Source organism: Macrobrachium nipponense, chromosome 18, assembly GCF_015104395.2.
Source record: "Macrobrachium nipponense isolate FS-2020 chromosome 18, ASM1510439v2, whole genome shotgun sequence".
Classification (NCBI taxonomy): domain Eukaryota; kingdom Metazoa; phylum Arthropoda; class Malacostraca; order Decapoda; family Palaemonidae; genus Macrobrachium; species Macrobrachium nipponense.
In genome coordinates this window covers 19,840,935-19,868,922 of record NC_087211.1, presented here as the reverse complement: position 1 = coordinate 19,868,922, position 27,988 = coordinate 19,840,935, and the positions used below count along the sequence as shown (strand labels likewise).

Genomic DNA, 27,988 nt, shown 5'->3' with positions numbered 1-27,988 from the left:
ACACTGAAACACATGCATACAGTAAATATATTTACTACTGACCATTTCAAGCCCTGCGATGCATAGGTTTTCTTAAATATCTTTTTAAATATCAACTGTACAGTGGACCCCCCGTATTCGCGGACTCACACATTCGCGGATTTCTCTCAGGAACATTTCCCTGCATTATTCGCGCAAAATTCGCGCATTCGTGGTATTTTTCTATGAGAAATATCCACAAATTCCTGTTTTTTTTATCAATTTCATCATAAAATGCACTTTTTGTGATAAAACTATTAAACCCGTTAAAACCGACCGAAGCGGTAAAAAAAAAAAAAAAAAGTCCCGTGTGCCGGAGGTGTTTCAGAGCGAGCGCGGAAGCGGAAAAAATATTTTTTTCAAAAAATCACAACGCGCTTAGTTTTCAAGATTAAGAGTTCATTTTTGGCTCATTTTTTTGTCATTGGCTGAAGTTTAGTATGCAACCATCAGAAATTAAAACAATTATCATTATCATATATAAATAATGCGATATATGATAGCGCAAAAACGAAATTTCATATATAATTGTATTCAAATCGCGCTGTGCGCAAAACGGTTAAAGGTAACAAGTTACTTTTTTTTCGTTGTAATGTACACTAAATTGCAATCATTTTGGTATATAACACATTGTAAAACGATAAAAGCAACACAGAAAATATTATCACAAAATAATGCATGAATTCGTAACGAGCGCATGTAAACAGATATTTTTTTCAAAAATTCACCATAAATCTAAATATTGTCCTAGACACTTCCAATTTCTTTCAAAATGAATAAAAATTATTGAATATTACTATACTGTAAGAATAATAGCTTACAAATGCAGTTTTCGACCAAATCTGACTAGTTAAAGTTGACCGAATGTCGAATTTTTTTATATATATTTTTTTTATATGCAATTATTTCGGAAATAAGAAAAGCTACAACCTTCAAATATTTTTAGTTTTATTCTACATAAAATTGCGCACATTTTCATATATAAAACTCTATGAAATGCCTAATATGAAACGGAGCAAATATTCCGAGAATGGAACGTACGCATTTCGGAGATTTGTGGCGGAGAATCCGCACACGGAGGGAAGGAAAGATTTTTTTTTAAATTAACCATAAATCTAAATATTGTGCTAGAGACTTCGAATTTGTTTCAAGATGAAGATTAATGACTGAATATTACTAGACTGTAAGAGTTTTAGCTTATAAATGCGTTTTTCAACCATTTCGGTAGAGTCAAAGTTGACCGAACGTGGTTTTTTTTCTATTTATCGTGATTTATATGCGAATATTTGAAAAAAGGAGAAAAAAAAAAAAGCTACAAACCTTCAAATTATTTTTAGTTGTATTTTACATGAAATTGCGCACATTTTCATATGTAAAACTTATTTATGGTACCAGGCTAGTTTAAAATGGTGCAAACATTACCACAATCCGCAACGTATGATTTTTTTTCCGGAAGAAAGTTACCGAGACGCGACGAAAAGAAAAAAAATTTTATTTTTTCATAAATTCACCATATAAATCGACATAAATTGATTGGCGATAGACTTCCAATTTGTTGCAAAATGAAGGTAAATGCTTGAATATTACTAGAATATAAGCGTTTTAGCTTACAAATGCGTTTTTCGACCATTTCGGTAGAGTCAAAGTTGACCGAAGGTTGAAAATTTGTCACTTATCGTTATTTACATGAAAATATTTCAAAATTGATAAAAGCTACAACCATGGGTTGTTTTTAGTTGTATTGTGCATGAAAATTGCCGCACATTGTTTCATATATAAAACTTTATGTTAATGGCTAATTTTAAACAAAATGGTTTGCAAACATTACCACCAATTCGTCATGTATGATTTTTTCGGAAGAGTTACCGCGCGGACGTAAGGAAAAAGTTTTTTCATAAATTCACCATAAATCGAAGTATTGTGCTAGAGACTTCCAATTAGTTGCAAAATTAAGGTAAATGATTGAATATTACTAAAATATAAGAGTTTTAGCTTACAATTGGTCAAAGTTGACCAAAGGTTGAAATTTTGGCACTTATCGTTATTTCTATGAAAATATCTCAAAACTGATAAAAGCTACAATCATGAGTATTTTTTTTGTTGTATTCTACATAAAAATGCACACATTTTCATATATAATACTCCATGTAACAACAAATTTAAAATGGTACAAAAATTATGTCAAAGTGACGAAATAATTTCCGAGATGTGTCACAGATACTTTTTAGTGCGGGAAGAAAGAAATTCGCGCTTGCGCGCCTGCGTAACGATTGTAAACAAAACAACACCTTGATCCGTGAACTCCCAGCATCCCCCAAGGCGCGTGATTCAAGAGTTTTCGGCTGGTAGGCCTAAAAGTATTTTTCCGCGAATTTTTAAAAAAACTTTTGTATGTCGACGTAAAATACGTCCAGTCGGCACCCGAGACAAAAAAAATGTCGACGTAAAATACGTCCAGTTGGCGTTTAAGGGTTAAAAAAACCAAGTATGAAAATTTTTAGTGGTTTTTCTTGAGCTATAACTAACAAAATAGGTGGTGGTGGTGGTGGTGGTGGTGGTGGTGTCTGGTACGCATCCCCCGCGAATATGGGGGGACCACTGTATCTTCCTAAAAATTTGGCACAACATGTTTTACACCTTCCGCTAATATATGGCAATATAATCAAGTAACCTGAATTAATAATTAAGACACTTTACTTTGAAAATCTTCAATTTCCTCAGTATTAGTTGTAAATATACGAACACCTGTCATTGGTTTAGCCAAAGAGTTAGGAAGAAGCCCCGCCCACTCCTCTCTTTCTTACTCTGTCTGATACTTATGAATGGAATAGTGTAACTACCATATGATTTCTTTAAGTTTTAAAATGTACATGAACGACCATTTATTACGGATTATTTTTCATAAAGCCATTTGTATGTTTTTATTTATCATGTAATACTTTATCTATTTCCATGAGAATGGTGTGTTAGTGGGAACTTTAGATTATTATTGGAGATATAAATATGGAAGGAAAAACACAGATCATAGTTTATTTAAAAGTAAGATCACTATATACATTATTTTATTATATATATCCAATAAAGTATGTACATTATATACAGAAATTTTAGAGATTTTGAAGTAAATTTTTGAAGTAACCATAGAAACAGTATAGACATACAAAATAAATAACTGGTGGATAAATATATCAAAACTTATTAATTACAGAACTATATATACACACGTATAATGATATTTCAGCTCACTCCCCATCACTGTCTAAAAACAGATCGTCCTCATCATCATTGGCGACGTTGACGATTGGATCTATGCAATCCCAGACGATGTCAGTGAGCTAGTATTCGTTCTCGAAAGCTTGACTTCGTTGGACAGCTCCTTCCCACACCTGTTTAGTGACAGCAAGCCTTGCTTCCTCCAATCTGGCCTTTGGGTCTGCCCTGGTGAAATGCCGTAACGACGAACGTACATATAGCTTTATATGCACCAATACCTGCTCGATGGCATCGAGTTCAGGATGGGCGGGTGGAAGCCGGACGACAATATAAACACACCTGAACAGCTTGTAACTACTGCCCCTCTAATTTTCAGCGGGTATATTTTCCAGTATATATATATACTCTAAATAAGCCAAAAGGTCATAATAATCTCCCAAAATAATGAAACAAATAAACTTTATTGCATAAACTAATTTGGATACATAAAACAATAATCCATAAAAAAATTTAAAAATGTAAAACACTATACGTCATAATCGTAGTACGGTACACTTTCATTCATATTTTGTTAACAGGGAAAGTCTCAGTCAAATGCAAAGAAAATTGGAAATGTTAATGAGTAAAGTGCCATTATTAATAATTTTAGATACTTAGTTATATTGCCATACATCAGCGGAAGGTCTAAAACATGTTGGGCCAAAATTTCAAGACGATACAGTTGATATTTAAAAAGATATTTAAGAAAACCTATGCATCGCAGGCCTTGAAATGGTCAGTAGTGTAACCATACATACATAAATAAAATTGGAATAAGTTAAATATTTAAATATTTTGTTTTTCAAATTCATTAAAAGTTCTAAGGATTTTTGTATTTTCATCTTTTATTTAAATTTATAATTCATGAACTAAGTTACATCTCTTCATGAACATAAAAATTGGAACGACTGAAAATGCAGAAGATTTGACAAAATTTCCTTTATTAATTTATTAGGGAGAACCAAAGGAGAAGGCTGGAAACCCCCCTGAGTAGGGGTTGCTGAATGCTCTGAAACAAACAGAACCCACTGAAACTGGGGGAAGAGAAACTGAAGAACCCGGGGATATAGATCGATTAGAAGTCATCCTTTTAAGGGAAAGAAAATAGATTGATTCCTTACCACCTCAAAAATCCAATACATATTACAGAATTTCAGGGAAATTCTTGAGAACACAGTCCTGAATGTTGCAGAAACCCAAAAGAAAACACTGCCTAACTAAAGACATATACCCTTGTGAAAGGCCAAAAAGATCTCCATTATAATCAGCCAGATTGAACTGAGCAATGCTCGAGGATCCCTCAAAGGACAAAGGTTCTAAAGTACTTCCAGACTGAAAGCGAACCTTTGAAGAGGAGGGGGCATTTAAAGAATCTACCGCCGAAGGAACCAAGTCGAAGCTCCCTGAAGGAGGAAGGCTAGATTTTACTTTTGGCGTTATTGGCCGGAAACAAACAATTCTCTGGTTCTAATGGGAATCCTAACCTAGCAGAATCCTAACCTAGCAGGACTAAATAAATGGTCTGAAGTTAATTGCCCTTGGAACCGTGCCTCGCCTAACTGATCCCCTAACACCTTAGTTCTGTGTCATTCCTATTTCTGATTTAATACTCATTTACAATTTTAGGGGAATAGGGGAATTCTGCTGGAGACACTGCCTGTTCCTCGTTGGGAAGGTCGGTAGTTCCTACTCTTTCTGTTTTTGGATTTCCATGACCCTCGGCACCCGTCGGGGCTGGTTCTGGAACAGGCATGGGAGCTGGAATAGAACGGTTAGTACACTGTTCCCTACTGCTAACTTTCAATTAGTCTTACAACTTTGACATCAATGAAGTAAACAAACAAGACATACTCTATGTCAGCCGATCTTCTAACTTCTTGAAAAGAACTGACTAAATCACTGGCTTCCTCTATCTTGGGTTTAACCCCTGAAGCTAACCTACCCTTACACTTAGAAGCAATGCTTATAACAGCTTGCTTCTGGTCTGTAGACCAATCCCTACACTCATCACATCTACGGCCTAGATTGCATTGAATTTTCCGACATGAAATACACGAGGAATGTCGATTGTATTTAAGGATCCTTTGAAGCAGAGTCCATTTTGTGGTCCAAGTCCATTATCTTCAAATCAAAGAGGCAGAGAGAAAACCAAGGCGAAATCCAAAACAAGCTAAAGGCATCAAAAAATCTTATTCCAAGAACACAATTGGGGGGTCGGGCTGTGACCAAAAGGTGCAAGAAACTGGGGTACTGGCTCCCCCTAAAATATAACTATGGGTGAAACTGGTATAGCCAATCCTATGCTGTGTTAGGGTGATCTCAAATCTTCTGATGCGATTAAAACCTGAACCCCACAAAAATCAATACTTTTCCTATTTGTGTATTCCCTATTTGTGGATAAAATAGGGGAAGTCCATTCCTTAAGGCACATCTACTGGAAGTTGTATGGGGGCCTGTCCTAGAGGAAGTCAGGAGTGGGATACAGGCACCCTGAAAGGCCAGGACATATACACTGACACTCACAGGACTTCTTAGGTTGGATAGAGGAATCCATGCTACAACAGAGAAAGAAATCATGGGCTTAGGATAAAAACTGGCTTGGGAGGAGGAGATCAAAAGTGCACATCCACTCTGCAAGGTGGCTGAAGAAAGACAAAATGCGTCACTAAGTTTCAAGTTTGGTCTCTGATTCACTTCCACCTCAGCTATGATTGTATGCCAGATGCCACAGATTCCTTGCATATACAATATTTATTGTTTTTAACCAGTTTCTTGTTAGCATCAAAAGATTTATCCCAAGATTAAAACTGAAGATTTGTTTTGCATATGAACAAATCCCTATTACATTCTTCCCCCCAAATTCAGTACCTGCAAAACTCATTGAACAAGCCAGACAACAGAACTGCACAATATACAGTTCTTGGAAAACAGGGAATCTGGAAACAATAATCAGTTTCCTCTTCCTAAGCCTAAGAAAGCTTGGTATGAATCAGAGCCATACACAACACCAACAACAGAAGACATGACCACAAAAGCAGCACAAATGGAAAATAAACTCGTGGACTGCATATTGAAGAAAAAGAAGAGGTGGAGCCCAATAGAAATTGCATAGTCAGGATTGTCGTCTTCAGCATCACTTGCAGTGAGTCTTCATCTTGCAGACAAAATATAATTTTCAATGGGCCAGGGTAGAGATGGTCTCACCTTCCCCCTCATCTAAAAGTAACAAAAAAGAAATCAATCAAACTTAACTGTCATGAATAGGGGCAATTGAAAAAGACATGTTTATTTACCATCACTATTCAGTGTTCCCAAGGAGGACTCCTCCAAACAAAGGGTGATCCAAAACCTGTCTAGTTTGAACACTGATTTCTGCAAGAAATTTGTATATAGTACTGTAAAAGAAACAAGAAATTTGACCTACATGATTAGCTAACCTAGGGAACCACCAGATAACAATGCTAACGCAATCTGAGAGTGGTAGTCGACAGACTCCAGTCAAAAGGTTCTTGAGAAATAGAAACAAGTCCCACTTTACATCCAGCAGACTTTTCTGAGGCTGAGATTTTGTTGGGATTTTCTCTGTGGTCAACTTTCTCTTCTCAACAGCACTCGCACCAGAATAAGGAAGGACCTGAAAAGATTTCTGGTAAAGCTCAACTTCACCAGATGACAGCTAGAATAACGTCTAGGCCTGTTACAGTTTGTCTGTGGTAGATCTAATCCTGAGATTGCAACTGTAGGATGTAAACAAATCTGGGTCTCACATGCCAGGAAAGGCTTGAGATCACCTTCGTCTGAGATTGGGAAGATACTCTGTTTGTGGACCTGCAAGGCGCGGCAAACTGGTCAACCTGAAGCCACTGATTGTACAAGTAAATACATACAGATGCCTCATTGACACGTTGGGGAGGCCACTGGGAGGATTGTTAGATAGTGGGAACATGGTCACCTGTTCTGATCAAGTGTTATCATAACCTCCCAGAGCTGTTGGCTGCCTTACCAACTCAGAAAAATTTAAACCTCCAAAAGGGAATCCTAGACAATATGACTTCAATGTCTTATATCAAGAGGTTGGGATCATGCCTAGCACCTCTGAAGTCAGTAATTGCCAACATGCTTCCATATCTGGAAGTGGACCTGTTTGCCACATGCAAAACCATTTACTTCCAGTGTGTGTGTGTCTCTCTCTCTGAACCTGGACATTTGCACAGTAGTACAAGTTGTAGTCCTACAAAACTGGAATGAATGGAGATGATATACCTTTTTCTGAATAATCACTTGTTCCTTTTTTCTTCAACAACTGGCAAGAAAATACATTTCATTACAGTCAGCTGCTATCCCAGACAGGAAGGAGGGAAGTTGTCTATGCCTCCTCCTTTTTGAACTTTCACCGTCAGACATGGATTTTTAAAATCTAATCTACCAAATAGATATTCACCTATCATTGCTACATACCTAAAGTAAAATCTACATATGTCATCTATCTAATATACCAGTCCATATGGCAAATGGGGCAAGATTACCTCCACTTAAAGCTCATTTCAAATCCAGTGAAAGTTTTACATTGTATTATATATCTCTTTTGAGGTCAAGTGCCTTGCCATGACAAAAATCATGGCATACAATGCAGCAGTCTTTTACACTGCAAAGGCCAGCTCCTAAGTAAGGTTCTTAGGCTTCTGTCATCCCCTCAAATTCAGTGGATCCAATACACCTACAACTAATACACTCCACAAGGAAGTGTTTTTGAACACTTTGGAGTTGAAAGCTTGGATTAGAGTAAAGTTGGGCCTCCCTTAGTCGTGGATCAGCAATCACAGGATCAGTTAACCACAAGTTTTTCCTTGGACCACTTCTCAGTCTATATTGCTGGTATGAATAGCAGCATCGCGGGTTTGACCATGATAGGTTAAGCCTCGTCCACGGTCCGTTAACCAGCAACATGCATGAGCAGATTCACATTATGATATTAACTGACAAGGGTAATAAAACCATTCTCACCTTATGTATTATTGGCATATCTTCATAATATATAGCCTATTCATGGAATAATTTCACATCATTGACAACTGGTAGGTGAGTGGCCAGCAACAAAATGTAAACAGTTACATTGCTGCACAGCAACCTTTGTCATTCATTAACATTTTAGAAATGGTAATAGTATTAGTGTAATTACAGTAGTAATAACATTCAGGAAAACATTAATTTTCAATTCGTACTTTATTGTTTTGGTAGAACGTAATCAACTTCTCTGAACACTGCAGTCATACAAATGACAATTGTCATAGATTATCGTATTGTCATTTGCGATCGGCAACCAAGTTTAAATGTAATAAAACCATTTTTACTTTATTTATGATGAGATGGGAAAAGGGGTGTGATTACTTAATGCCACCAACAAATGCAAAATTTTAGCATAACCAACTACATGTGCATTGGAAATTTATATTTTTTTCTGCAGACAAGAAATCAAGCTCTTATTCAGATTTACCATAAAATCAACAAATTCTTACCATAAAATCAGTAACAAATTCGTAGAATATTTGTTCAACAATATTTACGAACATTTACCGAGAACAAGGATTCGATAACTTTTTTTAATTGTACAGGTTTTTTTCTAATTCTTTGCAAAATTACATTTACAACTGACATACTACCATAAAAGACAAGAACAAACACCAACAGCAACCACTTGGTATATTTATGAGCAAATTTACAAAAAGACATATCAGACAGAGACACAGTACATTCTCCCTTCAAGTCAGAGGCAGAATTGAAGTCCTGAGATGCCAGACTCGTGATTTTAACCAGTGTAAAAATTGCCATTAGTGAATTTATGGGCTATAGAAATATTGGCACCCCTTTCCCGCCCGATTCTCTCTAAATCGATGGGGCTCACTATTGTTTATCTACAGGATCAATCTGTTCACCACCCCAAACCTGTTATTACAACTCCCAAGGACCATTTCATCCATTAAGGGTTAAACGGGGATAATGTTTCATCACTCAAACACTGAAGTATTTACTGTTGCCTCTTGGTCAAGTTAAGAACCTTTTGAAGGTAAAATCCCCTTTTTCTGATAAGTGAACTCAGTACTCTGGATAAAACATTATGCTCAGTTCAAGCGCCCAAGGTATACCTAGATGTCACAGCAAACATCCCCAATGGTCCTATTTTTCCTACACCCTAGCTTAAACAAACCACTCTCTCTACATGGGAATAGAATTATTTTTAGCATACCTTATTAAAAAGGCAAATCCTCACTCCTTTCTTAAGTCACATGACATCCAAAAGGTAAGTTCACTCCTTTTCTAAGTCACATGAAATCCAAATGGAGAGTTCGCACCTTTCCTAAATCAAGACATCCATAAGGCGAGTACATCATTAACTTCATACACATTTCTTCCGAAGAAGTCTCACAGTCTATGAGGGTGGTTATTAGGACAGTATTCCTGAAATGGGGAAGGAGCAAAAATCCTGCAGCTAGACCCCACATACAGTAGAGCCTCAGTTCTCGACGATAATTTGTTCCAGAAGGAGCGTCGAAATTCGATTATTTCGAGAACTGAATCAAGTTTTCCCATAACAAATAACTGAAAATGGATTAATCCGTTCTTGACCATCAGTTATTACCCTAACCTTGCCTTTTTATACAATACATTACATGTAAATTACAACTAAATAAGTTAAAATTTAAATAAATATCATGTTAAACGTATATTTATAATTTTAAATGTATAATATACAGTATAAAAGAAAACTAGCCTGCGTCCAACCGATTGTTGACCAAGCGCCATAGGCTACCTAGGTAAATAGTAAGAAGAACGTAGTGTATTGGGTAGGCATAAAACGTGTTGTTAACATAATAAAAACATTGAAAAGCAAGTCTAATTATTACAGTAAATTAATAAACTATTAAAATTAAACCCAATTTATATTTATCAAAAACTTGCAAAAATTTGCCTACAGTAAGTCGGCATTTAAGGATGTAAATAAACCATAGCGCAGCCCTGGTGGTTTATATCGGGACTATGGTAGTAAACAAACCATATCTCGCTGTAAGCCTAGAAACGTTTACATTCGATATTAATTTATGGTAAATCTTTTACGGAGTCGACTGCAATACTGTATACAAAATCGCTTGAAAATTATCTTTCAGTAAATGTAATGTGATGATACTAACGATTTTGTTTCATGTGTGTCCTTATAAAAAAAGGTGCGTCTTTTACGGCAAATTGTCCAATATCAGGGCTGGTTTCAAGCTTATTGGACTTTGACAATTATTATGGTACATATATACGTACGTATAAGTAAAAGAATCTTCTTAACCCTTAAACGCCGACTGGACGTATTTTACGTCGAGATAAATTGTCTGTCGGGTGCCGACTGGACGTATTTTACGTCAACATACGAAAGTTTTTTTTTAAATTCACGGAAAAATACTTATAGGCCTACCAGCCTAAAACTTTTGAATCACGCGCCTTGGGGAATGCTGGGAGTTCACGGATCAAGGCCTTGTTTTGTTTTGAAGCGTGACCCAGGTGCGCATGCGCGATATCCCTTCTTCTCGCTCCAGCCAGCATCAGTAGCGCACCATCCGAGAGCGATCTTTCGTGAAAAGCGTGTTTTTCTGGACTTGTGCGAGACTTTGAGCATTTGTATTGCTACAGGACATTCGTAGATATGTCTCAACGACGTGTGAACCGTGAAAGGCGCGTTTTACCCGTCGGAAGGGATCGTGTAAGGCGAGTTTTGGACCTGGATGCTGGCGAGGGGCCAAGCACCCAGCATGACCCCGCGCCTCTAGGCCGTTCTGTGCGGCCACGTGTGGCTGAAAGTGTTTCGGGAACACATCGTATGCCTTTGGTTACCCCTAGGAAGCATGTGGGCGTCCTTAGGGGCATTCGTAGGCATTTGGGAGGCCTCCAACCAAGGGACATAGACGAATATCTTTCGGAGCTTGATCGGGAACATGTCGCAAGTCCTCATTTTGATGGCGGATGGTCATCGAGTGATGAGAACATCAGTCCCGATGAAAGTGAGGATGAATATTTGCCCCCAATGTCCGTTCGAGGCTCACATCCCGAAAGTGAGCTCGAATTCAGTGGGTTCAGTGCATACGAGGGGGAATCTGAGGAGGAGGGGGAGGGTGGGGATACGGGCTCAAGTTTTATCGCAGAGGACGATACAGAAAGTGAGGGCCTAAGTGAGGGTGATGGGCCAACGGGGGGGGGGGGGGGGGGGGTGCTGTGTGTGTGTGTGTGTGTGTGTGTGTGTGTGTGTGTGTGTGTGTGTGTGTGTGTGTAGTGTGCATCGTGCCCGCACCCGTGCGCGGGCACGGGCACATAGAAGGTCGGCTCGTCGCGCCAGCCAAGGTGAAGGGGTGGACGGAGGACCCCACCCCTCCTAACATGCACCCCTTCACGGCAACCCCTGGGATGACCGTACCAGTACCCCTGACTGTTTTGGGGTTCATCCAGCTTTTCCTGACGCGGGAATTGCTGGAATACCTGGTACACGAGACGGTGGACTACGCTCGGGTACTGCCGGTATGAGCTGAGGACGACCTTGTCGTATTACTGGCGGGGTTGCAACCTCATTGACATGGCGCATTTTTTGGGGCTCCACATTTATTTTGGTATGACACCTGCTGTCGACGTCAGGCAATATTGGAGGAGAAATTATTTTTTATGTATGCTGAATGTGCCTGGCATTATGTCCCGTGATAATTTCCTGGCGTTGGACAGGTACTTCAACGCCTTCAACCAAAGGGCCATACCCCGGAATAACAGTGATCGCCTCATTTTAGTGCGTACAGTGTTGGATTATATCCGTGAGCGGTGTAGTAATCTCGTGATTCCTGGAAAGAACCTGTCTTTGGATGAGGGGATGATGCCATACAAAGGACGTCTTAGTATAAAAGTGTATAACCCCAAGAAGCCAAAGAAATATGGTGTGAAATTCTTTCTCATTACCGAGGCCAACATTGGATACGTTGTGGACTTTTCAGTGTATACTGGGGTCTTCTCCACGCTGCGTGACACTGTATTCAACCTTGTGGGACGTTTCCGTAACCAGGGATATCACCTGTTTATGGATAATTATTATAACTCGGTATCCCTGGCCCAAGAACTGTATGAAGCAGGTGTTCACGTCAGTGGTACCCTTCGGTTGGTGCGTGGGGCCCCGAATGTCCTCAAGAGGTTCGCTAGTCATCCGCAACACCTGGCAAGAGAGGAGACAGAGTGGCGGCGGAAGGGCGCTGTCTTCGTCATCTGTTGGAAGGGTGTCCAACTCGTCCCCATGATTACGAGGAGTCATGAACCCATCCAAGAAGAGATCGTACAGCGGAAGAAGACACGTCGACAGGGCCGAGTTGTGTTTGAGGAGTTTCGTACCGAGCGGCCTAGTGTCATTGGGCACTACAACAGGCACATGGGAGGAGTTGATCTCTTTGATCAGCTCATCCAGTACTATCCCTTCGCCAGGAGAACCAGAAGGTGGACACAGAAGCTCCTCAAATACATCCTTCAGTTGGCCCTCCAAAATGCCTACATACTGTACTGTGGGTACCGCGGTGACAATCTTCCGAGGTTGACCCACATACAGTTCCTAGAGGTAGCCAGGAATGCCCTCATCAACTTCGATCCCGATGAGTGGCCTTCCATAACTGACCCCTTGCCCCGAGCTGCAGATCTGCCCCTAGAGGAAAGGGCAGATAGGAGGGCCAACTTCGCTCGACCTGCCGCCACCGCCCCTGCTGACGACGCCCCTGCTGTTGCCGCCGCCCCTGCTGACGACGCCGCTGCGCAGCGCCGCCTGCTGCACGACGCCCCTGGCTGCGCCGCCCCTGCTGACGACGCCTCCTGCTGCCGAGCCGCCCCTGCTGCGCCGCCGCCTGCTGACGACGCCGACCTGCTTGCTGCGGCCCCGCAATCACCGCTTCTCGTCGGGTAGTGGACCCTGCGTGTCAGCTGCAGCCAGGGGAACACATACTGGAGGCCTTAGAAGGGCGAAGGCAGAAACGGTGCCGGGTGTGCCACATGAATGGCAGAAGGAGACACACCCGGTTCTTCTGTCGTCTCTGCAAAGTTGCTCTTTGCAGGATAGGGGTGTGTGACCGTAAGTACCACACTAAGGTCATGTATTGGAGCGCGCCCCCTAAACCGACAGCGGAGGGCGCACGGGGCCGCCGGGTCCATCAGCAGTAAGGGCGCGCGTCTCCCTCCCCCACCTGTACCTCGTCATGTCGAGTGGAAAAAATGCAAGACTCTTCAATGGAGGAGGGAGAAAACAAGAATAGAACGAAGAGTCAGGATTACGAGTGAGTATTCTGCATTTATTTTATATTTAGTTTTATATTTATTACAATTTTTTATATATCTGAATGTGTGCATGATAAAATAATAATAAGACATTTCATTGTATGCGAAAAGAGAAGTGTCACCTGCATTCCTTTTATTTATGTATTGGTACCAGAATCGAAGAATGTAATATATATAATTTACGTATAAAAAAAAATTATATATATATATATATATATTATATATATATATATATATATATATATATATATAATATCTATATATATATATAATACGATATATATATATATATATTTTTTTTTTTTTTTTGGGTTAAGCAAATTACTTACAGTCTAGTAATATTCAATCATTTACCTTCACTTTAAAACAAATTGCAAGTCTCTAGAACAATATCTCGATTTATGGTGAATATTTGAAAAAAATATTTTTATTCCCTCCGCGCGCCGATTCTCGGCCGAAAATCTCCGAAACGCGTAGGTCACATTCTCCTAATATTTGTGCCTTTTCATATTACGCTTATTTTATAGTTTTATATATGGAAATGTGCGTAAAAACATGCACAATATAACAAAAAATATTGGAAGGTTGTAGCATTTAATCATTTTTTGAAAATATTTGCATATAAAGTACGATAAGTACGAAAAAACGAAATCGATCGGGTCAAACTTTGACTCAACCGAAAAGGTCAAAAAAATGCATTTATAACATATAAATCTTAAAGTCTAGTAATATTCAATCATTTAACTTCATTTTAAAACATATTGCAAGTCTCTAGAACAATATCTCGATTTATGGTGAATTTTTGACATATTTTTTTCCCCTCCGCGCGACGATTCTCGGCCGAAAATCTCGGAAACGCGTACGTCACATTCTCCTAATATTTGAGCCTGTTCATATTACGCTTTTTTTAAAGGTTTATATATGGAAATGTGCGCAAAAACATGCACAATACAACAAAAAATATTGGAAGGTTGTACCATTTATCATTTTTGAAATAATTGCATATAAAGTACGATAAGTACGAAAAAAACTACGATCGGTCAACTTTGACTCAACCGAAAAGGTCAAAAAACGCATTTATAACAAACATCTTACAGTCTAGTAATATTCAATCATTTATCTTCATTTTAAAACAAATTGCAAGTTTCTAGAACAATATCTCGATTTATGGTCAATTTTTGATAAAAATATTTTTTTCCCCTCCGCGCGCCGTTTCTCGGCCGAAAATCTCCTAAACGCGTAGGTCACATTCTCCTAATATTTGAGCCTTTTCATATTACGCTTTTTTTAAAGGTTTATATATGGAAATGTGCGCAAAAACATGCACAATATAACAAAAAATATTGGAAGGTTGTAGCATTTATCATTTTTGAAATATTTGCATATAAAGTACAATAAGTACGAAAAAAACAACGATCGGTCAACTTTGACTCGACCGAAAAGGTCAAAAAACGCATTTATAACAAACATCTTACAGTCTAGTAATATTCAATCATTTATCTTCATTTCAAAACAAATTGCAAGTCTCTAGAAATATATCTCGATTTATGGTGAATTTTTGATAAAAATATTTTTTTCCCCTCCACGCGCCGATTCTCGGCCGAAAATCTCCGAAACGCGTAGGTCACATTCTCCTAATATTTGAGCCTTTTCATATTACGCTTTTTTTTAAAGGTTTATATATGGAAATGTGCGCAAAAACATGCACAATATAAAAAATATTGGAAGGTTGTAGCATTTCTCATTTTTGAAATATTTGCATATAAAGTACGATAAGTACGAAAAAAACTACGATCGGTCAACTTTGACTCAACCGAAATGGTAAAAAAAACGCATTTGTAACATAAAAATCTTACAGTCTAGTAATATTCAATCATTTATCTTCAATTTAAAACATATTGCAAGTCTCTAGAACAATATCTCGATTTATGGTGAATATTTGAAAAAATCTCGGAAACACGTAGGTCACATTCTCCTAATATTTGAGCCTTTTCATATTACACTTTTTTTAGAGTTTTATATATGAAAATGTGCGCAAAAACATGCACAATATAACAAAAATTATTGGAAGGTTGTAGCATTTCTCATTTTTTTTATATTTGCATATAAAAAAAATTTTAAACAAAAATTCGACATTCGGTCAACTTTAACTCGTTCGAAATGGTCGAAAACTGCATTTGTAAGCTAAAACTCTTACAGTATCGTAATATTCAATCATTTTCCTTCATTTTGAAACAAATTGCAAGTCTCTATACCAATATTTCGATTTATGTTGAATTTTTTAAAAAATTATTTTTTTACATCCTCGTGCTACGAATTCATGCATCATTTTGTGATAATATTTTCTCTGTGTTGCTTTTATCGTTTTACAATGTGTTATATGTCAAAATGATCGCAATTTAGTGCACATTACAACGAAAAAAAAAGGAACTTGTTACCTCTAACCGTTTGGCGCACAGCGCAATTTGAATACAATTATATATGAAATTTCGTTTTGGCGCTATCATATATCGCATTATTTATATATGATAATGATAATTTTTTTTATTTCTGATGGTTGCATACTAAACTTCAAGCAATGACAAAAAAGGAGCCAAAAATGAACTCTTAATCTTGAAAAATAAGCGGGAGTCCTTTTTTTATTTACCGCTTCGGCGTTTAAGGGTTAATGTCTTTAATTACTATACCATTACGTACCAGCATCTCTTAGAGTTTAATATCAAGCTAACCTTTTTTTTTTTTTTTTACGAGGACGCTTATAAACGAAGCATACAGATTGCGTTCGTTACCGTGCACGCGTTGCATATGTAAACTGTGTCACTACCAGACCTCATACGTAAACATTGACGTCTTTTTACAGTAGACATAAAAGAATAGTTTTAATTTCTATAATTATTCTATACCATAGCGGCTTCTCTGATTAAGCTAAGGTTAACCTCCTCTTTACCAGCAAGCTTAACAAAGATTAAGATTGCGTTCGCTACCGAACGGCACACATTACGTATGTGACAGTGGTTTCACTACCAAATCTCACACGTAAACAATGACATATTTTTACAGTAGACATAAAAGAATCTACTTAATTTCTATAATTAATGTATACCGTAGCGGATTCTGAGTTAACCTAAGGCTAACCTCTTCTTTACCGGCACGCTTAAAAAGCTTAGATTGCGTTGCTACCGAACCGAACATGTTACGTATGTAACTGGTTTCACTACCAAATCTTACACGTAAACATTGACGTATTACAGTACGACATAAAAGATTCTTCTTAATTTCTTAATTACTACGCACTTAATATGGCATAGTGGCTTCTCTGATATAAGCTGAGACTAACTTCTTCTTTACCGGCAAGCTTAACAAAGCTTAAAGATTGCATTCGCTACCGAACCGCACATGTAACCTACGTACGTAACATTGCCTTCACTCCAAACCTAACACTTAATTACGTATTGCATTTGCTAATGAAACGCGGGCCTCAAGTGTGAGCATGGTTTTAGAATATGTCTACGCTTGAAAAAAAAAATCAAGCAAGGGTGCTTGATTAAAACTTTTTTTTGCTCATCACTTTCATGCAGAGGAGAGGATAGACGAAACTTAAGGTTTATTTTGGAGTTGGAAATGATGGAAACATTTTGAAGAAGGAAAACACTTTTCCATTATTTCAGAGATTAACAATAGCAAAAGGTTTTAATAGATAGCCAGTAGTAATGTTGGGACCCATGATGAATCAAAAGGTAACTGCGTATAGAGTTGATACCACCGAAAAAGCAAACGAAATGCGCGCAAGGTGTACGAGACACGACACGTTTGAATGTTTGTAAACATTAGTTGCTGACTTTAAACAATTCTGAGTGGCGTCACCAGTGTTACCAACCATTTTGCTAAATTATGCTAGTCGGTCCAAGCAAGAATTTATGCCAAATATGGTGCAATTTTGTGCCAGAATTATGCTATTAATCTATCATTATCTCATTTATCTAATACATTTGAGCTAAAACAACGATGTAATGGAAATTTAAAACATTTATATATTAGGTGAAATGATACAAAGTGACGAACAGACAATATTATAACTAATAATTTGATGATCTTTACATGTTAGGAAACTCGTAATAAAACACCATTTTTCTTTAATAGATCACATACGCAATCACTAATACACTATTTGATATGCAATCACTATTATACTATTTGACAAATGTGTGAAGATCACACATACAAATGTGAAGAAAAACAAATTTTACTTATTACTGCATCATTATCATGCCACTCAGAACCATTTTTCTTTAACAGGTCACATAAACAATTAATAAATACTTGAAAATGTGTGAAAATTACTTCAAATATAACATTTTGTTATTTACTGATATTTACTGAAAAATTAAAACTAAAAAAAAGGTAAACAAACAAACTAGTCTCTACTCAAGAAGAAAAACATACGTACTTATTACTTGATCATTATCATGCCACTGAAACACTATTTTTCTTTAACAGATCACATACACAATGAATAAATACTTGAAAAATATGTGAAAATCACTTCAGACATAATTAAAATTTTGATAACTACTGAAAAAAATAAAACTTAAAAAAGGAAAAAAAGTAATTCTTTACTCATGAAGAAAAAACATTATTAACACTTTACTGATCGTTTGTCATGCCACTGTGGGTATTTATTTATATTCACAAAATGTAACATTCCTTAGTTGGGTTCAAACTTAGCAATTAACTCATTTGTTAGTGCTGCTTTTGAGGCAATTTCACTTGAAGATACATTCACTATAGCTGTGTATGAAATTGAGGAATTTTCTGCAGTTTATTTAAAATTTTAGTGAAAATACATTCTAAAATTGTACTAGAACCCTAAGTGTGAAAGAAATTATGCTAAGCTCCCATTCTTGGGTCAAATTATGCTAAAAAACATGAAATTATGCTACATTTGGTAGCACTGAATGACGCCAACTAGCGGCGGCTGGCGGAAACAGTTTTGTTTACAAACATCATATGGTCGGGGGTCGGAAACTGGTTTTTTGGTTGAAAACAGATACAAAGTTTATTGGAAATTTAGTGGCGAAATCCGATTATGTCGAGTTCTAATACGGTCGTGAACCGGGTCTCTACTGTAATTAGGAAAGTCTCCTCAGATCCACAAAGGATACCAGTATATAGGTTAAGTGTTTCCCATTTGTTATTGCCAAACCCCAATGGGTATCTGGCATAAAGAAAATGACTGATAGCCTCTGACTTCCTCTTGGATCAAAAATTCATGAACACTATTGCCATGAGAGTTTTGGTCATGCTGAGAATTACTAGGGAAAGTTTAATAATCTCACAGCCAAACTCTACACCATTTAGGTTCTTTTGTTGCTTCCTGTTCTTTATTAACAAACCCTAGTGGGTATCCAGAACAAAGAACTTGGTTGATATCTGGTGACTACACTTTGAACCAAAAATTCATCTAGGTTGTCGAGATTTATTTATTAGGAGCCAATCCATTTTGTCACCTGACACCTTTTGTAGGCTCCTTTGAGGACGAACAGTGGCTATGCTACCCACTTTCCTTGACAAAAAGGTATGGGACTAGGGTGAACAATTATCTTGCACAGACTTGGTGTGTAATAAGGAAAGTAACCAACATATGCACTGTTATTGCATCTGTGCAAATGGGATGAAGGAAAAACTGAGACAGTTATTGTAAGACAGGAGACAGATCAGTCTTGTCCTTAGTCCTTAATTCTATCACTGCCAACTAGCACTATTCTGGCTGAGACCAACCAACTATATGAAAATTCTTTGAGATCAGTTGGTCTGTCTTATGGAGCCCTGGGGGGGGGGGGGGGGGGGTGGGGGGGGGGGGGGGGGTGGGGGGGGGGGGGGGGGGGGGGGGGGGGGGGGGGGGGGGGGTGGGGGGGGGGGGGGGGGGGGGGGGGGGGACCATGAGAGAGTAACTCTATTGAGGACTTACAATGGCTACCAAAAGTAAGTTTTTCCTTATGGGGAGGGGGGACTATTGAGGATTCATAATGGCTAACAAAAGTAAGTTTTTCCTGTCAAAACCTGATGAATTTTGAGGTAGTGTTAACACAACAGAAGTACATAGAACTTATGTTGGCTTACCTGCCCAGGTCTGTCTTTAGCCACACTATCATAGATTTTCAGAATTGCCTGCAACCATCTATAAAAGATATTTGTCATAAGTTTTTCTTAAGCCAGGGAATAAGAACTGCCTGGAAGTATGGTATCTGTTGCCTCCAGTCCTATAGAAATGGAGCTTAACAGCCCTACTAACTCGTTTTAGAGATGCAATTGCCAGTAACAGACAGTCTTCAACGTTAAGCCTAACAAAGAATCCTACTGAAAAAACTTAGTGTTACTCAGTATGTTAAGAATTCTAGTAATATGAAAACCTTGAGAAACTGAACATTCACTATACACTGGCTTTTAAGCAAAACAAAATATAACAATAGATGCTTAACTACTTACTGGTCAATAAGATAATCTGGATAAGACAGGCTGATGAATAGATTAAGAATAAGTATTGCTGAAGAAAACAAGCTAAGGAGCAATGCCTGGGACTGTTTCTAACTCAGCATAAAAATATGTGATGGTTAAAAAATACCAAGGGAGTCTGGCAGTACTAAAGCTGTTATCATGCTCCTCTTATGTGAGCAAAAGACTGACTCTAGGATGGTAGCAAAATACAAGAGACCTATTTATAATAAAGATTGATGGAGTTACAAAAAAATAAGCACAACTCACAAAAATCATCAACTGAAGTGCTGGTGTTATCACATGATGATCTTCTGCCTTTATACATAAGCTGGTAGAAATAAACATTAGCTGCATTACCTGAAGTCCTCACATGAAGATCAAGCATATCTTGTAAGCAGACTCCAAAATGTCTATCTGTATACAACTGCAATAACACAAAAAATGTTTTACTACTGTAGGGGTGATATTCAAATAGTCACAAAGTGGAAAGGAATATTCATAACAAAATAAAAATACAATACAGATTTGTAACCAGTGACAGTAGCAGAAGAGGTGCTGTTGAGATGATGGTTTTCTGCTTATCATGACAAGGGAAGAGGAGGGTAAGAAGTAAGAGATTTTGACATATTGGAAGGGCCAGGGCATGGCTGAGATAATGGAACATATGATAATTCATGCAGAGATAGAAGAAAATTAAATGAGCTAAGATATATAACCTTGTACTATTGGGGAAAACCTTATTTGGATAATACATAAAATACAATATTACACTTTCAAAATTAACTGGTTACTTTACCCAATAATTATTTGCTAAAGAGCTGTGCACACGTATAATTTTTTCTTCCTATAGTATTGACTAAAAAGCTTTTTCCATGAATAACAACAGAGTCCTTATCTCCTGATTTTTTTTGTAAAACGATGGTTGTTGTTAATTTCAGAAAATGGGGTCTTGGTGGACATGTTAAGGGGACAAGACTAACCATTTTTTTGTCTCCACATGCATTTAGATAAGATCTTAATATTTATACCTTAAGCAAAGGTCATCTCTCTTGGTATAAATGTATTTATATAAGGCCTTAATATTTATACCAGAAATAAAGGCCATCACATATACATCTATTTATACCAAAATACTTTTCTACAACCCTTAACTTATTAAATCTCAAATGAAAACAAATGGACCATACGAGATGTCCACTTTATGTATTAACTTGTCTACATAAATACAATTTAAAATGACACCTATCCCATTTATACACCTTTCCATAAATGGTTGTCCATTTATATATCTATGAAAATGTTTCAATCTTTATAGAAATCATAGTGAGTTTTAAATGCATTAAATTCACATTTCCAGTTCACCCTTCAAAACTCCTACCATAATGCCAACAAGTGCAGTAGTAAAGGACAAGGAGAAAGCACATAGTCAGTCAGTCTGTACAAAAGTCAGGTGACTAACCAGATGATAAGTCACACGACATTAGGGTCAGAAAAGCTGCATCCCGATGACATCATCAAGCACTAAAACCACCGGCCGACACCTGCTCTGGAGCACGTGAAAATTGACGACTGTCCCGAGGGATGAGTGCTTCAATGCTAAGCTACCATTGGGAATATAAAAACACAACCCAACATCGGCGACTGCGAAAACATCTCACAAGCAACTCCTTACTCGCATCGAGAGAGAGAGAGAGAGCGGGTTTGTTGGCGCAACTTTCATGGGCTGTCTGAGCGATTCAATGCTAAGAGAACATTGGGGGTGTATCAACGCAACCCAACATTGCCAGCAGCGCTATCATCTCATGAGCGACTCCTGACTCAAGTTTTTCTGGTGCCAAGAGAAAGGAGCGCAGAGTGAAAGGCAACTCAGTCCCGGAGGATGAGTGCCAGACAGTCCAAACTGGTCTCATGTTAAACGATCATCGGAGAGTGTAACAACGCAACCAATGTCATCAACAAGAACCCCAGTGCTACTGAATGTCGCTTGATCTCACGTGAGGGTCTGACTCCAAGGAAAAAGGCGAGACAAAAAGTAGATGGAGAACGCATTGCCAGATGACAGCAGACAACCCATTGACTAATTCCATGTCCAGACAGACAATGGGAAAAGCCAGAGTCATCAGGACAGGCGAACCAATGACTAGTCCCAAGTCAGAATCGACTTTGGGAGCAGCGTAGTCACCAGTGCCGACAACCCAGCGACTAGTCCCATGTCAAAACTGACAATGGAAGCAACATGTTGTCATAGTGGCCAGTCCTTATCATCAGCAACACACAAATACCTAACTGCCTAATTCCCATTATAACTAAACTAAAAACTAGCCACAAAAGTTTTTAAAAAATCAGGTAGTGACCAAACGGAAAACAGAAAGACTACATAATTCTCATGTCTGGACAACCTGTCCTGCTGTCACCAATGGGCCCAAAGAATTAAGGTCGCCTAGAACTAGAGATACATCCCTCAAATAAAAAGATGTAAAAACAGAATTAGAATGACTAGTAGCCGCTTCAAGCACCTTGGCGACAAACGTTCTTCATAAAAGCTACGGACAGTGACCGCTCTCATACTGTGCTCTCGGTGCCTGGCCTTCACGGGCAACCGAACCACCAGTTTTAAAAATAAGATCTCTGAGGTCATGGGGATACAGAAAGTAACAATTATTCCATACAGACCTGAAGCTAATGGGTTATGTGAATCAGCAACAATAAAGTGCTCGAAGCTCTCAGGAAGAATATAGGAGGAAACGATAGAAACTGGGATAGATATATAGATATAGTTAGACACAACATTAATACTATGGTCAGTGATTCCATTAAAATGTCTCCATTTGAAGCATTATTTGGTTGCCAAGTGCGAGGCACATTTGATTTGCTACCTATACCTCATCACCAAGAAGATACAATTGATTTCCACAGCAAAGAAGAGACATGCTTGTCTCAGCCATAATCTTGAGGCTAAGACCTAAGAAATGGTGGAAAGAAGCAACGAAAAATCATTAGATGTTAAAATTGTTATTGGAGGTAATGTATTCCTAAAAATCAATGTGAGAAATGAACTAAATTACATGTTAGGTCCAAACTTTGAAGGTCCTTTTAGAGTTATTGAAGAAAAGAAAGGAAACATTTGTAGTCTTAGATGAAAAGACAGGTAGGTTGAAATAGACATATCAAAGATGAAGTAGACGGGAAAATGATAAAAAGGTGACACTATGCAGTTGCATTTTTTTTTCTAGATTTTGCGAATGGATATTGAAATGGGGTTAATCAGTCTTATGTAACATTTTTTTTCTCTTTCATTCTTTTACTATTTTCTTATTATGTGTAACTGCAGCGATTTGGCGTAAAAACCCGGGGTAATTGTTATATTAATGGGAAAATGGGGTAAAAAATGTGGGAAATACCGTGGAGTTGAGAAATATAAGGAATTCTTCTGGTGGTGAATTTTGGTGGTTATGATTTTGGTGGTGACTGTGGTTCTTTGTGGTATTATGGCTCTTGGGGTGGTACTGGTGCATTGTGGTTTTACAGGGCCCTGGTAAAGCAGTGTATTCTATGAGGTTATATTCACAGTAGATATTTAGTAGACTGTGGTTAATAATTCGGGGATTGTGGTTTATATCCCGAAGAGGCGATTTCTTGGGTGTTATATACATACGACAGCATCACAAATTGTTTACTTTGGGTATATTTGGCATTGTTAAATGGGTTAGGATTTAGCCTGTGGTGATATATTTTATATTGGTGGTTCTATAGAGAGGTGGACAATTTTGGGTACCCTTGTGGTAACAATGAGGATGTCCTGAGGATAATTTTGCAGTTTAATGTGGTTCTGTGGTATCAGTGAAGATTTATTGAGGATTCCCAGTGAGTATAAAAGGAGGATTTGGGGCCAATTTAAGGAATGGTGATTTTGGGGTTTACGAGTCTGACTAGACAACTCAATGGTGTGATTTGAGGACATGTTGAATAAACAGGTGGTTTGGTGCTGACAATGCTGTGGTGTCTCGGATGGGACTAATTGTTGATATTTTCTCTCAGGGGTTGATTACTCAAAGGTTTATGCTTTTTCAGGAATTCTAGATGACATTATATGGTGAAGAATCTTAAGGGCTCATTCGGGAATGATACTGATATGTTGGTGGAGGTTAGCTGTATAAACATTATGGGGGTTTTGATAGTATACTTGTCAGATACAGAATTAATAATGAGTGGTCAGTTAGTGATAGAAATTCTCCCAGTAAGTTTAAAAGGGGTCAGTAGTTAAAGACCATATTTATTTAGTGAGGAACTTCAGTCTTTAATAATTGACTATGAGATTGGGTATGTTAGTTCATGACAGATTCGTGTATTAAAGCAAGACTTTATTTTTTAATATCATGTAGACTTGTCAAGGGGTCAGTTAGAACCTATCAATGATGAAACACTGACACATGATGACTTTAGAGACTTCCCAAGCTCACGAGTGGTGACAACAAAAACAACTTAGGATCTATTGTGCCAGATGTTGGGTCTTCACACGGGCGACGAGGTCAAAGGTTGCCACTGCAGGGACGGGATATCGTCGATGGGTCGTCTCAGGATAAAATTCTTGGACAAATCAGGAGTCTACAATAAGTCTATGAAGCGGGTGCAGAAGCACTTGCATTAAAGTCAGAATATTTCAAGTCGGCAACAAGGTGGCGGTTACGATTCCTTCATTGGAAGACTGTGAATCTACAGCTTAGCAGCGAGGGTGTTACGATACACCTACAGGGGTCACAGACCCTTAATAATGACTCATGCAGTGTCTTTTAGGAATAGTTCATGGTGCTCAGCCGCCGGATCACAAGATGGTTAAAGTTCTGCCTACACTGGAGATGATTACAGTTCCACAGCTAGAAGGTAATGGAGAAGACAAATTTTTCTTTGCAGAACACTACACAGTTCCAGTGATTGCCGTTATGGTAGCGATAATGATGGTTACAATGTGCGCTGTGGGAGCCATCAAACTTGCATGCAGCAGAAGTGGCCCTGAATTGTGTGGCAAGTTAAAAGACATTATGAACTAGTATATGCCAGTAGCCAATGTAGTGTGCGACAGGTGTGCACACGAGTAGGCGGCTGAGCCATGTTAAGGCACTGGACAGATGTATAGTGGGTATATATTAAAATATATGGGGTTGATAACCTTAGCGCTTGTTGTTTGGAGACATCTGCAAAACGGTGAATTCCTCAAGATGCTGATAGACTAAAAAAAACACCGATCGCGGTGACAAGATGGCGGGCGCATTCCAGAGAGATGAGGTAAACTGCAAGGAAAAGTCACTTAAGGTCGTTGATACGTGTGCTAGATAAAACGTGGACATGAAACGGTAAATGCACAAACACAGGATGGAGAAAGACTTGAGGTGTGAATCCACACATCTGTTGGTGGGCGCACATACGTATGTTTGCGAGACGAAATAGATGGAACAAACTAGCGTGCGTGCATTTGTGTGTCCAGTAGCGTGTGTATGTCCGTACATCCGTTATAAAAAATGAATGAGATGATATCTCTAGTATGAGAATTAATGGGGCAATTAGACGACAAACTGTCGTAGTGGTCACAAAGAGACTTTGGATATCTGAGGGTACTTATCTAATATTTTTTGTGGAAGAGTAATAGTGACTTGATGAGTTTCTTTGGGAGTTTAATTCATTTTATTCCATTTTCATGTTAGCTGTTTTGGGAAATAAAGATTATTTTTTTGTAATAGCGGGAGTTTAAATTCGTTTCGAATTTTAATGATTGATTTTCAGCTAGCTACAGAGGTGACACTTGAATGGACCATCAAGGGTAGGTATGCTTCCCAGTTGGGAATTCTCTATTATTATTTAGACGAGGGCCATTTTGACCCTCATAATATATATACAGTGGGGCATCGCTTAGTCCCGGATCAGCGATCACGGAATCAGTCATTCGCAGGTTTTTTCTTGGACCGCTGCTCATGCTATATCTCTGGTATGAATCGCAGCATCGCGGGAAAAACGTGTTGTGTATGCTATGTTTATCTGTAGGCTAAGCCTCGGCTGCGGTCCGATAATCACCAACATACATGAAACGACTCACATTATAATATTAACTGTCAAAGCTAATAAAACCATTCTCACCTTATATATTATTGGCATATCTTCATAATAAATAGCCTATTCAAGATATATGTATGACATTCATTGGTAGGCTAAGCTTAGTTGCAGTGTGATAACCACCAACATACATGAACAGATTCACATTATGATACTGACTGAAAAAGGTAATAAAACCATTCTCACCTCATATATATAGGCATATCTCTGAATTAAGTTCCATTCAGCAACTAGAAACAAGTGATGATACTGGTAAAACGAAATCAGTTTATTTTAAGAATGTAAACAAAACCAGACTGCAAAATGGTAGATTGCTCTGTTCATATCATAATACTATAATATGGTAATAATAATGCAATATGATTAGACACAGTAAAACAAGTTTTATCAAAAAGATCATTATTCTCAATACACAACTATTATTCAATACTATAATATGGTAATAATAATGCAATATGATAAGACACAGTAAAACAAGTTTTATTAAAAAGATCATTATTCTCAATACACAACTATTATTCAACTTTTGCTAATGGATATCGGTCAATGTTACAACCTCATCAGGCAAGAGAGAGAGACAGAGACAGAGAGAGAGAAACAGCTGATTGCTGACGTCATCTGCCCTAATTATCGAGCGTTTATAGAGTTGAGTTTAAGTTGTCAATGCTGATGTTCAATGGTGGCTTCCAAGAGTAAAAATATAATACATTTTTACTCATTCGTCATGTAATGGAGATCTGAAGAAAGAAATCCAGTAAATAGAAGCTGCAGGCTATAGCCGAGGCTGAAAAAAATGAATAACGAAGCACATGATGTCTCTTCAGATGGACTAATAAGTCTTCAAGACATCATAATTCTTTTAACTCCGTGTAACTCCTCTCTCTCTCGTGGCGATGAAGCGTAAACGAAATACGTAAAACCATTTTTTACCTTATATATTATCATCATATCTTCATAATAAATAGGCTATTCGTGGAGTAGTTTCATCAGTGAAATCAACTTTTATCTATGTGAGGCCAACCAGCTGACAAAATGTACGTACATATTATGAAAATCAAATTATGGTAGCGTTCACAGCAAGATTATCTTTCAAAATTTTAATAGTACTAGTCATGGTAATAATAATGTTTGGAATATAAGTACAGGCGGTCCCCGGGTTACGACGGGGGTTCCGTTCTTAAGACGGGTCGTAACCCGAAAATCGTCGTAAGCCGGAACGACGTTCTTGAAAACATGTCCACCGGGAAAATTTCACTACTAATTTGCAATTTTTCTTAGGGCCGTATCTCTAAAATTATCACTAATTTACTTTTTTCATGTGCAACACTGTGTATTCACAAATTACTGTATATTTTCATTAAAATACAAGAGAGAGAGAGAGAGAGAGAGAGAGAGAGAGAGAGAGAGAGAGAGAGAGGAGAGAGAGAGAGAGAGAGAGAGAGAGAGAGAGAGAAATAACTCCTTACGGTTTCAATAGATTGAAATGAATGTCTGTAGGCAACTTTTTCCCCCTCCCATAAATACATATATTTCTCCAGAGAAGAGAGAAAGAGAGGACTGTGCAATTATGTTTGTCTGTCTATCAATTCTTTTGCTGAGAGCGAGAGAGATAAAAGGAAGAAATAGAAACACCAAATGTATGACAAGTATCTTGTGGAGGAGGAGAGAGAGAGAGAAGAGAGAAGAACAGGAAGAGAGAGGGGGAGAGAGAGAGAGTAGAGAGAGCAGAGGAGAAGGAGGAGAAGAGGAGAGAGGGGAGAGAGAGAGAGAGAGAGAGAGGGGGGGGGGG

The 27,988-nt window shown here is 38.2% G+C and overlaps 1 protein-coding gene across 1 annotated transcript in view; it reads right to left on the bottom strand.

Annotated features, from left to right (window-relative positions):
• LOC135196907 (juvenile hormone esterase-like) overlaps positions 1 to 27,988 on the bottom strand; it is a 462,912-nt gene that overhangs the window by 107,602 nt on the left and 327,322 nt on the right. Inside the window, exon 8 of the mRNA XM_064223722.1 lies at positions 20,362 to 20,518. Coding sequence (XP_064079792.1) covers positions 20,362 to 20,518 — 157 coding nt within the window. The remainder of the gene's footprint in view (positions 1 to 20,361; positions 20,519 to 27,988) is intronic.